At 33.8% G+C, this 13877-nt stretch overlaps 1 protein-coding gene across 3 annotated transcripts in view; it reads left to right on the top strand.

The window, feature by feature from the left end:
* C2cd3 (C2 domain containing 3 centriole elongation regulator) overlaps positions 1-13877 on the top strand; it is a 145959-nt gene that overhangs the window by 4233 nt on the left and 127849 nt on the right. For all 3 annotated transcript variants that reach the window (XR_006851286.2, XM_046441952.2, XM_046441951.2), the window contains exon 3: positions 4306-4463. Coding sequence is in view for 2 of the 3 variants with exons in the window: in XM_046441952.2 (XP_046297908.1) it covers positions 4306-4463 (158 nt within the window). In the remaining variant the exon portion in view is untranslated. The remainder of the gene's footprint in view (positions 1-4305; positions 4464-13877) is intronic.

Below are 13877 nucleotides of genomic sequence, written 5' to 3'. Positions count from 1 at the left end.
ACCCATAGATAGCTCTTGCTATTATAAACCTACAACTTAGATCCTCAGGTAGTATTTTTATATAATTTAACAAATAATGAGTGATTAGAAATTTACTAAGAGAAATTATATCTTTTGAAATAATAATCAACAGGTCAAATGTTTATTTGAGAATCCTCTGGTATAATAATGCATTATACTTGACATCTGAACATTTAAGTTGGCGTTAAGTTACCTAGCACATTTAAGAACTTGGGAAAGTCCTTTCTTGCTTTGATCCCATTTCTTCATCTGTAAAATCAGATCACCTACCCTTTCACCTTCCAAGTATTTTCATGAAGAAGTGACCTGTGAATGGGAAGAATACAGACTTTCAATCTAGAGTTTGGATTCTGTCTTCAGAACTGAATTTCTGTACTATGCTGGGAGATTCCTTAAGATCTTAGAATCTCAGTTTCCTGTTAGGTGGATAGAAAATATACCTGCGTATCAGGAATTATTCTGAAGATTAAATGAAAAAGTGTTTGTAAGGTGATTGGTCCAACACTTGACACATTGTTGGTGAAAATCTTACACATATATGAGTCTTAGGCACTTGGGGAATACAGAGATTTAAAAATAGGCCCCACTGAAAAGGAATTTAAAAACTAGTTGAAGGTCCTGCAATCTGTACACGTGGTAAAAATAAGAATTCATACCCCATTTGAATCAAATGTGTGAGATTTGATATGTCAAGATCATTGTAATGTTTTGAGAACCAATAAAAAAAAAAAAAAAACTAGTTGAAGGGCTGGAGTTGTGGCTCAGTGGGGGAGAGTGCTCGCCTAGCATGTGTGAGGCATTGGGTTCGATCTTTGGCACCACATAAAAAAATAAATAAATAAAACTGGGCAGATCTTGAGAGGAAAGATGGGTTCTTTCTGGAGGAAAGGCCTGGGAGCAGAAGTGATGAATGCCATCTCCAGGTTGAGGTCCTGAAACCCTGCCCATGTCCTCCCCAACATTCTTTCTCCCCTTCCTGTTGGCTGGAGTGCTAAAGACTAGGGGCTCCTGAAAGCCACATGTTGAAAATTGCAGAACCATTGTCAGCCATGGTCCCTGAATGACTACATGAGCAGAACCACTTGCCAGCCTGATGGGCTCCCCTCAGAACTGTAATAAAACTGAAATATTTGGCTGCAAATAAATAAATAAAGGAAAAAATAGTTGAGGGGCTGGGGCTGGGGCTGAGTGGCAGAACACTTACCTAGCACGTACAAGGCACTGGGTTCAGTCCTCAGCACCACATAAATAAAAAACAAAGGTATTGTATCCAACTACAACTAAAAATATATATATATTAAAAAATTTTTTAAAAAGTTGGAAAACACAAAACTGACATACACGAAATGGCAGTGAGCAGTGTTGAAAAGTGTATAATTAAATATCTGATTACTTGGTATACATAGTATCATATGAATATTCTAGGTCATTAATTGAGGGTTAATTTTTAATTACTGAGGAGCCAGAATCCTACTTCTGTTCTTTACTCTTGCTACTTTACTTTGAGCAAGCTTTTTCATCTTCCTGTGCCTAATTCTCCCATCTTTGAAAGAGATAAACACCAAATGTGTCAGCACCCAAATTTCATATATCGATGTAGGAAAGAAGTAAAGAAGTCATGGAAAAAGTAGGATTTGGGTAGGAGATAGATAAAGTGAACCTTGTAAGTGATGGCCCAGTTGTGGACATGAGCATGACAGGTTTTTTAGAGAATGAAGAGTCAAGAGATCAAATATTAATTCGTAAGGTTGTGTGCTCTAACTGAAAACTTCAGAAAAGTATTACTATTTCTTGAGCTGTATGGTGGGTGGGTGTTTTATTGTTTTTCTTTTATATACTTTTATGCATATTTCACTGAAAATAAAATAACAAAAATTAATGAATATGATGTTACATATTAGCATAAAATATGAATTAGTCCAGTTTGGAAGTTAAGGTAGTCAATAGTTTAAATGCATTTAAATAAAAATAACATAGGAAAACAAGGGAATGTGTATAATATTTTGCAATTTATGAAATACTTTCACTTCCATCATCTTACTTGGTGTTTCAAATGACCCTGTGACATTGGCAAAGTGTTTAAATTTTATTTCTTTATGTCTATTTTGTCTTGTTCTGAAAAGAAGTTAAGGAAATTGTAAATACCTGTTAAATATTGATTTTTTTTAACTATTGAGAAAAATCTTTGCATTTTAAAAAAAAATTTTTAATTGTATATGGACACAATACCGTTATTTTCTTTCTTTATTTTTAGGTGGTGCTGAGTAGTTCGAACTCAGTGCCTCATACATGCTAGGCAAGCACTCTACCACTGAGCCACAACCCCAGTTCTGCAATTTTAATCTTTTAAAACTTTTTTTGTGTGTGTGAAAGTGAAAATATAGTAGAAGAATTAAAGTAATAAAGTCTCTGGGAAGTACTAGAATGCATTCTATGAGGATCTGTATGTTTGTACTGTGTATTTGCCTCGTTTTCTAAGTCATGAATTTGAGGTTCAAAGAGTTAAAAGTGATCAACCCAAGGTTACCATAACACTAACCCTAATTTCAGGGAGGCTGGTGATTCTAAGAACATTAATATTTCTGCTATGCCATGTGGATTCAAAAACTAGAAGGATTATAGGATTTGGAGATGTGCCTCACATTCTCTTCTTACATTTTTCCTCCCTTGCCCTTTATTGCTTTGTAGGAAATAGCAGCCATGAAAATATTTGGAATATGGAAAGGTTAAAGTAGAAACTGGAAAAATTATGGTACTTCTGTGGGCCTTACCACTTGATTTTTGCCTCTCTATAATTTCATAAGATTTAATTAGTAGGAAAATGCAAGACAGGAGGGGTGGTAATAATGCTGAACAATGGGAATTCTAGTAACAGCAAAAATGAAGGATGAAGGTTAGAAGTCTATTGGGAATTAAGCATTATAATGAATAATGAAGAGGTATATAATTCAGTAGAACTGAGTTTTAGCCTAGTTCTGGCACTTTAAAGCTTATTAAACTCAGGAATTTTATGTGACCTCTCTGAGCTTGTTTTATCCTCAGAGACAGAAACACCTATATTATAGAATCATAAAGAGGATTAATGAGACATGGGAGAACTTGGCTGTTAGTAAAGAGCCCACAAATGTTGATCTATTTCTTTTATTCCACATGTGCATATCATTTTATAGGCTACAAAACATTTTTGCATCTATTAGCTCATATGATTTTTTTAGAAAACCCCCATGAATAGGTAAGAAAGGGACTGTGGTTTATTAAGTAATTTGCCTGAAGTCATATAATAACCATTTAGCGACTATGGTGTAGAAGGGCCCTGTGTACCTTAATTTCTCACATAGCAACTATATGGTGTTATAATGCCTGTTTATAGATAGTTGTGGTTTACACAGAAATAGCTTGTGAATATTAGAACCAGGACACAACCACAGGTCTTCTCATTATAAGTTCCACATGCTTTTCTTTCAGTGGTGAAAGTGAACTATTTCTCAACTTTGGTAATAAAATATTCAGAAGTTGGGGCTGAAGTTGTGGCTCAGTGGTAGAGCACTTGCCTAGCATGTGTGAGGCACTGGGTTCGATTCTCAGCACTGCATATAAATAAATGAATAAAATAAAGATCCATCAATATCTAAAAACAATTTAAAAATCTTCAGAAGTTGTGCTTTCTTGAAATGATCATAGATTCATTTTGCATACTTAATATTTATCCTTCTATGAATGATGACCATGAAGGTATTAGGTCTAAATGAATAATTGAAGAAAACAGTTAAAGTATATATTTCCATTCCTTAGTTTCAAGGGATTTATTTCATTAGCTCAGTTCTCCAGATGTAACCCAGGAGTAAGCAGTTAGATACTCCTGGGAGACGGGAACCAAACCTTTCAGCTATGTAAGAGCAGCCTTTTGTCTAATTCAATGAAAGAATTCAACTGAGATTTGTTGCTTTTATATTTCAAAGACAAAGCCTAAGTTCTTGGCAAATATGGTTAGTACAGTACTCTTTAAAGGTATATTCCTTGTCCAGATACTTGGTATACTAAGTATTTTATTCAGTATTTTTTCCCCCGCTTAGTGTAAGGTATTTATCATTTTTCTCTGAAACATACTTGTTCTTTTGGTCTTGGGCTTACACTTACACTACCCCCCTACCCCTAAATTGGTATTGAAAGTGTCTGGTTTATTTGAAAATTTTAAGTAAAAGAGTTTTTCAATGTATATCCCTTGTCTATTTCCAAAATTAAAAATAATTGAAAAATATCTAAGTTATCATTGTTTCTAATTAGATATGGCTGTGCTGGTGCTGGAAGTAATCACCAAACTTGATCATCTTCCAATTGGTAAAGTTCAGATCAGTGGACTAGCTCAGCTTTCTCCAACCCATCAAATCAATGGATTTTTTACCATTGTTTCACCAACGTCTAAGAAACTTGGAGAACTTCAGGTAAAAACATTTTAATTCTTTACTGCATAGAATAAAATTTTGGGGGGCAGAAATAATTGAGCCTTGTGGAGTTGATAGGTACATGCGTCCCATGTATCACCTCATGGCTTTACTCATGTTTGTAACAGAGACTATAACATACCAAATCCATTTAGTGCTTCTCTGCCTGTCTCAATTTCCAAGAGTCCTTCATAACTCCTACTGTACTCATTCTTCTCTACATTCTATTAAATTCATATAAACATTAGTTACATAATCATTCTGTTAAAATCTCCAAAGTTGCTTATTAGTAGGATGCCTTTTATTCTCCTTCCTTTCAAAGTCCAGATTTCCCTGAAAGGCAAGATTGTTTTCTTTCTTTGCTTTTCCCCCTTCTAATGTAGTACCAAGCAATAATCTCTTGTTAAACTTGTGCCAAGAGGTGTCTTTGATTTATTCATAGAATAACCTTACATTTTCTTTGACATGCTGTAAGGTTCTACTAACTTAGGATTCAGATATAAGTGATGGCCCTCTAATTTAGTTTTCCAGAAAACAAAGTGATATATATTATGCTGCAGATATGCATAGAGATCCTGGGAAAGAACATCAAAGGGTCACTTTTCTGAGGGGACTCTTTGGGAGAGCTTTCTAGAGAACTCTGAATATTCAGATAGATGCCTTAGAAATTCAAGGGGGAGTTATACCTTTAAAGTGTGTTCTAAAATGTATATAGAAAATTAAACAGATAAATAAGAAATTGTCCAAAAGAATAAGGAAAGAGCATCTACATTATCTGATGTAAGAATGTATTATAAAACCACAAGCAGGGAATTATGTCAGTGGAATAGATTAGAGAATCCAGAAATAGATCCAACTAAGTGAAAGAACTTAACATTTTCTTTATTGTATGTGTCATATTTTATACATTAAATTTTAAAGTAACACCTAATGTTGATAATATTATGGTTATCAGTCTTGTTTACTTGTGCTCTTCTGATGATGGTATATATTGTATCAGACCTGCAAGATAGTAGGAACCATGTTTCAAGGGCCATAAAAATTATCATATTATATAGCTCAATAATTCCACTTTAGGAACTGATTGTAAAGAAATACCATAAAAAGGAACTAGAAACAATCATGTTAAGAGAAATAAGTCAAACTCAGAATGTCAAGAGTTGTGTTTTCTCTCATATGTGGAAGCTAGAAAGGAAAAAGGAAAAGAAAGGTGGGAATGGATCTCCTAAAAATCAAAGAGAGACCAGTAGAGGAAAAGGATCAAGGATGGGAAGGGGGTAGGGGATGGGAGTAAGTGCTAGAGAGTGATATGGGCCAAATTATATTTTTATATTTTATGCATGTATGAATATGTAACAACAAATCCCATCATTATGTACAACTATAATGCACCAATAGAAAAAGTAGAAAAAAATAAATTTTAAAAAAACATAAAAAGAAGATATATATATAAATATATGTATATATATATATATCCCCTTAGGCTTAATTATGTAAATACATTTTTAATGTTGGAAAAACAAAATATTAAAATTGTAGTCTTTTGATATATTTTATATCTATAAGAGGTAAAATTACATAGTTATGGTTGTATGGAAAAATGGAAAATGATTTTGTATCCATGACAGGAAAATTAAAGTGATCAATTATATATGTACATATAATTGATGACTAGAGAAAAAAATAAGGAAAAATGAAAAGGTAGGAATATAGGATTCTAGGTAGGTTTTTTTTTTTTTCTTTTTTAAAATTAAGATATAATTCACACCATAAAATTTACCTTTTTAAAGTGTATAATTTGGGGACTTTTTAGTATATTCACAAGATTATACAACCATCACTACTAATTCTAGAACATTTCATCATTCCAAAAAGCAACACTGTACCCACTACCAACCACTCCCATTTTCTCCTTCCCCAATCTCAGGCAACTATTAATCTACTTTCTGTCTCTATATATTAGCCTGTTTTGGACATTTCATATATACAGAACAATGTGTGACCTTTTTCAACTGGCTTCTTCCATTTGGCATAATGTTTTTAAGGTTCATGTTTTCTGCATGTATCATCACTATATTCCTTTTTATGGATAATAATATTTGATGTATGAATATACCTTATTTTGTTTATCCATTCTTCAGTTGATATGGGCACTTGAATTTTCCTTTTTTTGATTAGTATGAATAATGATGCTGTGAACATTCATGTACAAGTTCTTTTGTGAACATGTTTTAAGTTCTCTTGGTTATATACCTAGTAGTAGAATTGTTGGGTGGGATGGTAACCTGGTTTAATTTTTTGAGGACCTGCCAAACTTTTCAAAGTGGCTACACTATTTTTAAAATCATACTTAAATGTCATTGATATAATAAGACTTGTGGCTTATAAATTTTTTTAAATTTTTCTTTTAGAATGTTCTAATTCTAGAACATTTCATCATTCACCCAAGATTCACACAATCTTTATTTATTTATATTTTTATGTGGTGCTGAGGATCAAACCCAGTGCCTCACATGAGCAAGGCAAGCACTCTACCACTGAACTACAGCCCCAGCCCTGTAGTTTTTAAATTTATATATTACTGGATTTGTTGAATGGTTTTTAATAGAGCATTGGAGACAGAAATCAGATTCTGAAAGACTGAGTACAAAAATAGTAGGCATTTCAGTGAAAAAGTAGAAGCACCAGTTGAAGATTTCTGTTTCCCAGATAAATCACAGTGAAGAAATATGGGAGTAGTGTGATATAATCAAAAGTGTTCTAGAATTAGACATAAAGAAACTGGTTATAAAAACAATTCTGGTGTTAACTACCTAATTGTTTATACTTGCCAAGTTTCAATATCCTATTTTTTTAAAATCTTTTTAAAATATCTTTATTTTATATTTATTTTTATGTAATGCTGAGGATTGAACCCAGTCCCTTACATGTGCAAGAATAGCACTCTACCACTTAGCCACAACCCCAGCCCCTCAATGTTCTATTTTGTAAAATAGTGCTAAAACATTTTAGTATCACTGCAAGGATTGTATGAGATGAAAAAAATATAGAAACGCTTAATATGGTGTTAGGTGTGTGATGGCAACACAGCAAATTTACTTGAATTTGAGAAATGTTACCAAACTCAAATTCACATTGGCTACTTGAACAGACCAGTGACTCAAGGAAAAGTTGTTGGGGCAAGGAAAAAAAGTTTATTTGGAAAGCTAGCAAAACAAAGAAGATGGTCTTTGTTGCTGTCACCAAAAAAGACCATCTTGCTCAGGAGATGCAAGTGCAAGGCTTACATAGGAATTTGGGTGTAAGCATACCAGATAGGAAGACTCCATGGTAGTTACAAATTTTCTGAAATGTGCCACTGTTATCTGTAGACAACCAGATGTGCTGGGCTCTGCAAATCCAAAAAAAATTACTGATTAGAAAGTCTTTTGACTCATGTTTTTTTAGTTCCTTTTTTCAGGAATAGCTAACCTTGCAGATAAGTATTAGGATACAAAAGTCATCTTTTTCTGAAGAACAGGGAAGATTGTGAAAAACAACTTCTGCCAGAAAAGATAGGGAAAGGCATCTTTTGCATAAGAACAATTTTAACATGTTAGATTCAGTCAGAGGTGTCATATATAGCAAAGCTAGTGGGAGACTAATATTATTCAGCTGCATGTCCTCCAAAATTAGTGCTTTCTAAAATCAACTAAAAGCAAGTGAAGCTACAGGGTTTATTTAAATTTTCCCTAGGTTACAGAGGTAGTTTTGGTAGCAGGAAATAGAATTGAGAATTGTGCTTGATCATGTTTTAGAACAAGGGGTTGGCAAACTACCCCATGGATCAAATCCGGCTTTTTGACTTAAAAAAATGGTTTCTATGTTTAAAGGATCTTTATACGCAAATAAAATCTAAAATATTTGCTATCTGACTTCTTACAGAATGAGTTTGCCATCCCTTTTTTAGAGTACAGGAGACTTTGGTAGGCCAAAGGAAAGAGCAATTGAAGAGAGTAAAAGTAAAATGAAATAATTGATAAGTTAGGTTCTGAAGAGAATTTGATGGGAATGAGTTCTTAACACGAAGACAAATGATAGGGTTAAATTTGGGAAGGAGGAATTATACTAGGAGGGGATATAAAAAGAAACATTTTGAGATTGAGCAGGGCAAAATTAAGGACATTGATGCTAACCTTTTAAAAATCAGTATTTATTGTATGCCCACACCTGCCATATATTAAGCACTATATATTTTATTTCATTTATCATTTTAAAATTGTTTTCATTAAACAGATAGATATGCAAAAGATTATATGTGTAAGGTAAAATATTAGCCATATAGTAAATACCCATTAGCTTCTCACTTAGGTTAGGAAATACTAATACAATAAGTAGAAGAAGCCAGTTACACAGATTCATCCATATCACTTTGTGTATAAAAGTTCCTTTTTGCTTAGTTGTTCCTATTGTATGGATATTCCACAATTTATAAATCTTTTTTCAGTTGTTGAGGTTTTTTTCCCCTCTTTTTGCCTATTTCAAATAAAGCAACTTTGTATGTGGACATAGTTATTATTTCTCTTGGGAAAATACCCAAGTATGGAATTACTGATCCATATGCTAAGTGGTTTTTAAGTTTTTGTACAATTTTATATTCCTATCAGTAGAACATGCATTCTAGTTGTTCCACATCCTCACCAGAACTTAATATGGTCAGTCTTTTTATCATTCTAGCTAGTGAGTATATACTTATATCTTGCTGCAGAGTTTGCACTTCCTGATGATTTGCTGAGTATTTTTTCATCACCTTTTTGGCCATTCTTATATTTTCTTCAGGGGTTCAAATACTATAACTCTCAAGCCAAATCTGGCTCACCACCTGTTACAGTTTAGATACGAGGTATCCTCCAAAAGCTTCTGTTAATGCAGGAATATTCAGAGGTAAAATGATAAGACTGGGAATTTGTAACCTAATCAGTCCATCCTACTTTGAATGGACTGGGTGGTAACTAGGGAGGTAGGGCATGGCATGAGGAAGTGTAGGCCATTGGGACATGCCCTTGGAAGGATATATCTTTCTCTTTCTTTCTCTCTCTCTTTCCTGATCTTGCCATGAGCTGAGCAGCTTTCCTCTGCTGGGCCCTTCCCCTGTGACATACTGCCTCACCTTGGGCCCAGAGCAATGGAGTTGGCCATCTATGGACTGAGACCTCTGAAACCATGAGGCCCAAATAAACTTTCTCTCCTCTAAGTTATTCTTATCATGTATCTTGTTCACAATAATGCAAAAGTTCACTAAAACACCACCTATATTTGCAAATAATTTACTAGAAAACAGCCACACCCTACATTTTTATATGGTTTATGATGTTTTTTCATGTGACAAAAGAATTGAATAATTATGACAGAGCACACAAAACCTAAAATATTAACTCTGGCCCCATCCTAAGAAAATGTACCAACCTCTAATTTACCTTTGTAAAATGTTGTTCAATTCTTTTGCCCATTTTTATTTTTAATTTTTATTTTCAGTGCTAGGGATTGAACTCACAGCCTCGCCCTCATGAGGCAAGTGCTACTGCTGAGGTACACTCAAAGCCCACACATTTTTAAAATAAGTTTTTTGTTTTCTGTTTGTTGTTTTTTTTTTTTTTTTAATTTCTGTACTGGTGACTGAACCCAGGAGTGTTCACCACTGAGCTATCCCCAGCCCTTTATTTTTTATTCTGCGTTAGAGCCTTGCCAAGTTGTCCAGGATGGCCTTGAACTTACAATCCTCTGCCTCAGCCTCCCAAGTAGCTGGATTACAGGTGTCTGCCACCATGCTAAGCTCATTGAGTTTTGAGAGCATTTTTATATTTGTGATATATGTAAGTGGACTTATGTGTTATTTGTTTTTATAGAGTTATTAATTTGTTTATATCTTATTTATTTATTTATTTATTTATAGTCCTAGCTTGTGGTTTATCTTTTTATTTCTTGATGATGTCTTTTGAAAAACAGTTTTTCTTTAATGAAATCAAACTTATCAATTTTGCCTTTTTCTGGTTTAATAGAGTATTACTTCTAAGATATTTGTAAAACTTAAAATTTCAACCATCACATTTAATCCTAAGTGTTGCTCTGTATTGTATTAGCCAGCATAAGTTAGTTTTCAGTATAAATGATAAATATAAATTGAACATTTTTAATTTTTATAAAATTTAAAATAAAAAAATCTTTTTGGAATATTAACTCCTAGCTCTATAACTTTAGGAATGCATTGTATGTCATTATTTTCATTTCTGAATATCCTCTTTGAGCATGGAAAAATAGAGCAAAATAGAAAACATCATTCCTTTCCAGATAAATTTTCCAAAGATAAAATCCTTGAAAAAGGAATAAAATGAATCATGTATTATGTGGTTCCACGTGAGTGCCCTTGCAGATAAGTAATCAGATTGTATCAGTCTCTGCTGGTGATCTGAGGCTGAGAATTCCTTTGGCTCAAGTCCAAGCTCAAAATATTTGTTTAGCATCACACCTAGCTCAAAGCCCCCTAATATCAATGTCATAATAACAGCATACTATAAGTTCTGATCCAGTTTATCAAGTAAAACATTGACCCAGAAATTTATTTAATTCATATTTTAACTATATACATATGTTGTTTGACTTTTAGCTTTTTAGACAAAGAAGTTAATGAATAGTTTAGAGTTCTGTGTCTTTGCAAAGTGTTGCCAGAGATTTAGATTTTGAAACAAGTCTACTGTTGACAAATACCATTTCAGGAGCATTGCCCATTGTCGTGTCTTCAATAAACTGTTCAAGACTTTTCTCAGTAAAGAGAATTATTTTCCCTTTTTTTAATATTTATTTTTTTAGTTTTAGGTGGACACAATATCTTTATTTTTATGTGATGTTGAGGATTGAACCCAGAGCCCCGCACATGCCAGGCAAGCGCGCTACTGCTTGAGCCACATCCCCAGCCTAAGAGAATTATTTTCTTCATGCTTTTTGTCCAAAAAGCATCACATCCAAAAGTTTTTCAATCACATTGAGATTCACATTGATATTTTAAATAAGTAGAGCTATCAGACAGTTACTTTTATCTGTGTTTGCATCAACTATAAAGAGACACGATGCAAATTATTTAAGATTGTCACTCAACTTGCCTTTTAAGTTTGCAGCCTTACCACTAAAAAATTCTGCTGCATTCAGTGGGCTTTCTTTTCTTTTTTTTTTTTGTTTTTTTGTACTGGAAATTGAACCCAGAGGCACTTTACCTCTGAACTACATCCCACCCCTTTTTATTTTGTATTTTAAGACAGGGTCTTGCCAAGTTACTTAGGCACTCACTACACTGCTGAGGCTGGCCTCAAATTGTGATCCTTCTTTCTCAGCCTCCTGAGCTGTTGAAATTACAGGTGTGCACAGCCATGCCTTGCAGTAGGCATTATTTTATAAAGAGACTTTATTTTCTTACTATATAACTGCATTTCACAGGAGTACATATTATATTTGCATTTGTTTTTAAAGAGAGAGAGAGAGAGAATTTTTAATATTTATTTTTCAGTTTTCGGCAGACACGACATCTTTCTTTGTATGTGGTGCTGAGGATTGAACCCTGGGCTGCATGCATGCCAGGCGAGCGCACTACCACTTGAGCCACATCCCCAGCCCCTATATTTGCATTTTAAAAAGCCTTAAATTTCAGTACTCTTCTATTTATTTAGTTTTCATCATGTATCTTTACCACATTCTAATCATAGTTCTTCCTAGAATTTGTTTCATAATGTATCTTTTGACACAGTCACATTTTGTGTTGTGTATTAAACCATTTGGGAATATTCTCTTCCACAAAGAAATATGCCTTCTCCTACTTCTTTTGAATTTCATGTCTCTTATTCTCTTTTACATAGACACAAAATATTCCATGTTCTTTTTCATTCTACTATAAGAAAGACAGAATCCATAGACATTAAAGAAATACTACAAACAACTGTGTTCATACATATTTGACAGCTTAAGTGAAACAAGCTTATTTCTTTGAAAACCATCCACTACCAAAACTCACTCAAGATGAAATACATAACCTGAATAGATCTGTAACTATTTTTAAAAATTGAATTTGTAGATTAAAACCTTCCAAAAAGAAATGTCTGTGCCCTGATCACTTTACAAGCAAATTCTTCCAAACCTTTAAAGAGGACATAGAACCACTTATACGTAAGTCTCTTCCAAAAAATAGAAAACAACTTATTCTGAGGCCTGCACCACTATAATTCCAAAACTAGAGAAGGACAGTACAATAAAACTTCAAAACAATTTCCCCTCATGAACCTAGACCTAAAAATCCCCAAGAAAATAGGAAATTGAGAATAATCCCGTGACCAAAAGAGGGTTATCTCAAAAACACGAGTCTGTTTCAGTTTTTGAAAAATAAGTTAATGTGACAAGCCACGTTAACTGTGGGTATCCACACCATATGGAAGAATCCCAGAAACACGTTGAGTGAAAGAAGCCCACCTAAACAAGTATACACTGCATGGTTCCATTGGTATGGCATTCTTGAAAAGACAAAACTATCATCTCTGGTTGCTAGTGGTTAGAGGTGAGGAGAAGGTGTGGCTATAAAAAAAAGATAGCACAAAGGAATTATTTGGGTTGATGAAAGTGTTAAGTATCTTGATTAAGGAACTGGTTATGTGTATCTATTCTTGTGTTAAAAACTTGTGAATGTGGCTGGGCATGGTGGCTCACTCCTGTAATCCCCAGCTGCTCAGCTCCAGAGGCTGAGGCAGGAAGATGACACTCAGCAATGGCGAGTTGCTAAGCAACTCATTGTAACCCTTTCTCTAAATAAAATACAAAATAGGGCTGGGGATGTTGCTCAGTGGTTGAGTGTCTCTGAGTTCAATATCTGGTACTTGTCGCCCCCCACAAAAAAAAACAAAAAAACAAAAAAAAACAAACAAACACTTGTGAAACTACATTTATGAAAATGTTGATTTTACTAAAATAAAAAAATTTCAAAACAGGGCCCCAGATGGAACTATAACCCTAGCAGTTATTATTCTGCCTCCCTTTGGGACGTGTTAGGAATTTGCAGCTGGAATACATATCCTGACAAAAGCAATTAGTCAGCTGTAACTAATTTTTGCCACGTGGGAATGGAGGCCTAGCATTGCTAGATCTTTTGATTTTTCAAGAGAAGTCAGAAATTCATATTTTTATGTGAAATGCAATTCTTCAAAGCATTGTTAAGTGATTTAATTTTTTTAAAATGCTACCTTGACCAGCATAAATCTGAAAATTAGACATACTGATTTACTACTATTTCTGATATTGTTAGATGTTTTAGATGTAATAGATAATTGTAGGCAACTTAGTGCTAAAAAGAACCTTGTTGCTAGAAGGATGGTAAGCATCTTAAGGTTGCTCTGTTGGGGA

This window comes from Marmota monax, unplaced genomic scaffold (assembly GCF_021218885.2).
Source record: "Marmota monax isolate L192 unplaced genomic scaffold, Marmota_monax_Labrador192_F-V1.1 WCK01_AAM20220418_F8-fsc00068, whole genome shotgun sequence".
Taxonomy (NCBI): domain Eukaryota; kingdom Metazoa; phylum Chordata; class Mammalia; order Rodentia; family Sciuridae; genus Marmota; species Marmota monax.
This window is presented reverse-complemented; position numbering and strand designations above follow the sequence as displayed.